We start from the raw sequence: 3,058 nt of genomic DNA on the forward strand, positions 1-3,058 counted from the left end.
ATGTAACTGAAGGTAAGTTGACCATTTTTTTGTCTCAGGCATCAAAGGCAGGAAAAAATGCAGAAAAATTGGATTTTTTTTCTAACTTTTTCTTTTTTTATTCTTGAGTCCCATCTCTCTTTAATCTACCCCCCCCCCCCCTTCCATTCCCCAAATTCCAGATTATGTTTCATTGCATGCATGACTTTCTCTGTATAATTAATCTGTGTTGTTATTTCTTCTGCAGCTCCATGGCCATTGCAGTCCTCACACCCTTCCTCTAGGAAGCAGCCTTTGAATACTCAGATCAATGCGACAGACGACCATCAGAGGGACAAGGATGGATAGACTGGAGTTACTGTATGCTTCTTCTTCGGTGTGACCAGATGAAGGGATTCCTACCTTCAGTCAGCAACCAGGGGACACACGGCAGCTGATTGTTAGCCTTCAGAGGTGACAGATGCAGAAGTAGACAGCAGTTATATGATTATTTAAACTGACTTTCTCAGCATAGTAGTTGCTGAGTGTTAAATTTTGGTGTTCTTGTTATGAGTTGTTTATCTACAACCAATGAGCCAGAGAGCTGCAGCAGCGAGGAGAGCAGCTGCACCACTTCCTCCATTATTACCTCAGACTCATCCTCTATGTCTGGGCAGACCAACTCCCTAAATGATGCCCAGCATAAAGCTCCCCCGCCCCCTCCCCCACCTCCAGGGGTACCCCCACCTCCACCGCCCCTATCAACCAACCACAATATAAGGAAAAAGCGCCGGGTGCGCAGCTTCTTTTGGAAGACTATCCCAGAGGAGAAGGTGCGCGGGAAGCCAAACATCTGGACGCTGGCGGTGCGGCAACAGCAATATCAGATAGATGTTCGCTCTGTGGAGGAGCTCTTTGGGCAGCAGGAAGATGCGGCGACAGCAGGCTTACGTGGCTCAACTGGAACAACTGGAACCTCAACTCGCCTTTCTAGGTCCCGTTCCTTTAAGGACAGCAGCAAGAATGAGGTGAGTACTGACAAAAACAACACCTAGCATAATTACTGCTCCACTGGACATCATCAACACTAACCCAGCATGATGATATAGCCAGTCTGACAGAAATAAGGAAAGTAAACAATGGAGAGCACATAGTAAGTGTGCTTTTGGCTATTTTGTCCGTTTGAATCCATCTCACCAGTGCTGCGCCATCAAATTCACGCAGAGTTGTTTCAGCTTGTTAGATCAGACGTGACTGGTACGGTGTTGTGATAGATGTTCGTTGCGCTCAATGGTATCATATAAATTAGAGGTCGATCTGGGTCTTCCCTCTGTATGCCGATTGAAGACGAGTCGTTTGAAGGTGATTTTAATCCAGGTCGCTTGCTGAGTCCTTTGACATGGGTCAATGCGGGTCAGCAAGCTGTGCCCACTGTCACTAAAAGCTGATTGTTTGTTGGTTTAAACTACTTTTTGAACAAAGAGAAAGAGGTATATGTCCTGTTAGGTTTACCAGCAAGGGGGCAACAATTGACTGATGATTTTGTAAAAAAAAAAAAAATCTATTTATGAATATTTTAGATATTTTTACACATCTTTACCTGAATCAACATTATTTCTAAACGTGAAATGATCTTGTTTGTTTTGCCAACAAAATTAAAGTATGCCAATTATAAAGATAACCAGTTAACTCACTAGTCTGTGATGTGAGATTTGTTTTTTGTTAATATGTTACTCCTAAATTAGGCATTGATAACACCCGTCTCTATTTGCAAACATGTGCATGCCCGGTTGCTGACTTCAGCTGCTGGGCCTCATGTATTATAAATATATAATATACTCCTACAGGATTAGGATCTCCATGTAGGAAATAAGTAAATCTTTGTGTCCTGTTACAGATTTTCTTAGTCATACACAGCATGAGGATGGATCTAATAAAAACGTGCTTACAAAGCTTTATGCACAGTTCCTTATTGAATGTAGTGTTTTAAAAGGACCATGGAGGACTGTTAAGTTTATATAAAGTTTTACATCCAATATTTATTTAATTGTAGGTCCCCTGCTCAGAAATCCTATTGTTCCATGTAGATCATTGAATCCACTTCTGTGACACAGGAGACATTTGTTGGCCTGTGTTACTAAGTGACACAAACAGGTCTACATTATTCAGGATATGTATATAATGGGGAGACATATGTTTGAATCATATCTTCCATTATTTTGTTTTAGGTTAGCATCCTTGACTCAAAGAGGGGCATGAATGTGGGAATTTTCCTCAAGCAGTTTAAGAAGTAAGTCATTCACCTTTTACCTGAAAAATGTTTACGTTATAGGTGTTAAATATTGATATTGTTTTATTTATAACACAGTGTTTTGAGGATTTGCATGCCTATGATTGGTTCTTTCATACTGTTTGCAGTGATGGTTAATATATTAATTTATAACGAGTTTTAATGAGAAAAAAGAAAGCATGCCTTCAACACCTTTGAAGTGTTTATCAGAAACAAACTGCACTTTGTTGAGAAATTAACTTCCCTCACAATATTTTTGAATGTAGCTCTACTGTACATCTCTGGTCACTCCATAAATAGATTTCAGTTCATTCCTTTGTGTTTAGCTTCATAGTTCTTTCTTGTGTTCTCTTTTGTGTACTTTGGTTTAGATTCTTATGGTAATATTAGACTCTAGTGACTGGTAAGTTGAATCTCTTGTGTCTCCAATTATCTTCTTCTGTGCCCATTTTTCCACATTTTTTTCCAGCAGCTCTGTATTCTGTTGAATATACTCAAATGGCTCCCATTTCTTTCATCGCTGCTGGATTCTGCTGTTGTTCTCATCTTGGTTCCTGGTTATCTTTATGTCCCTTAGAAAGGTGTTGTCATGTTACACTGCCTGGCCAAAAAAAAAGTCGCCACCTGGATTCAACTAAGCAAATAGGTATGAGCCTCCTATTGGATAATTACTGCATGGGAGATTATCTTTCAGCTGGCAACAAGTTATATAACCCCAACTGGTGCAATGACTTGCTTCTCATTTCCTAAACAAACATGTCGAAAGACACATCCCGGGGTCGTGGAAAAGATGTTAGTCTGTTTGAGAAG

The 3,058-nt window shown here is 40.3% G+C and overlaps 1 protein-coding gene across 1 annotated transcript in view; it reads left to right on the forward strand.

Annotated features, from left to right (window-relative positions):
* Positions 1-674: 674 nt before the first annotated feature.
* Positions 675-3,058, forward strand: part of fhdc1 (FH2 domain containing 1) — a gene marked incomplete at its 5' end in the record, with an annotated part of 26,240 nt that continues 23,856 nt past the window's right edge. The window contains 2 exons of the mRNA XM_015377333.1: positions 675-986; positions 2,187-2,248. Of these exons, the coding sequence (XP_015232819.1) occupies positions 675-986; positions 2,187-2,248 (374 nt within the window). The remainder of the gene's footprint in view (positions 987-2,186; positions 2,249-3,058) is intronic.

Source organism: Cyprinodon variegatus, unplaced genomic scaffold, assembly GCF_000732505.1.
Source record: "Cyprinodon variegatus isolate N-32 unplaced genomic scaffold, C_variegatus-1.0 Scaffold152, whole genome shotgun sequence".
NCBI classification, from domain to species: domain Eukaryota; kingdom Metazoa; phylum Chordata; class Actinopteri; order Cyprinodontiformes; family Cyprinodontidae; genus Cyprinodon; species Cyprinodon variegatus.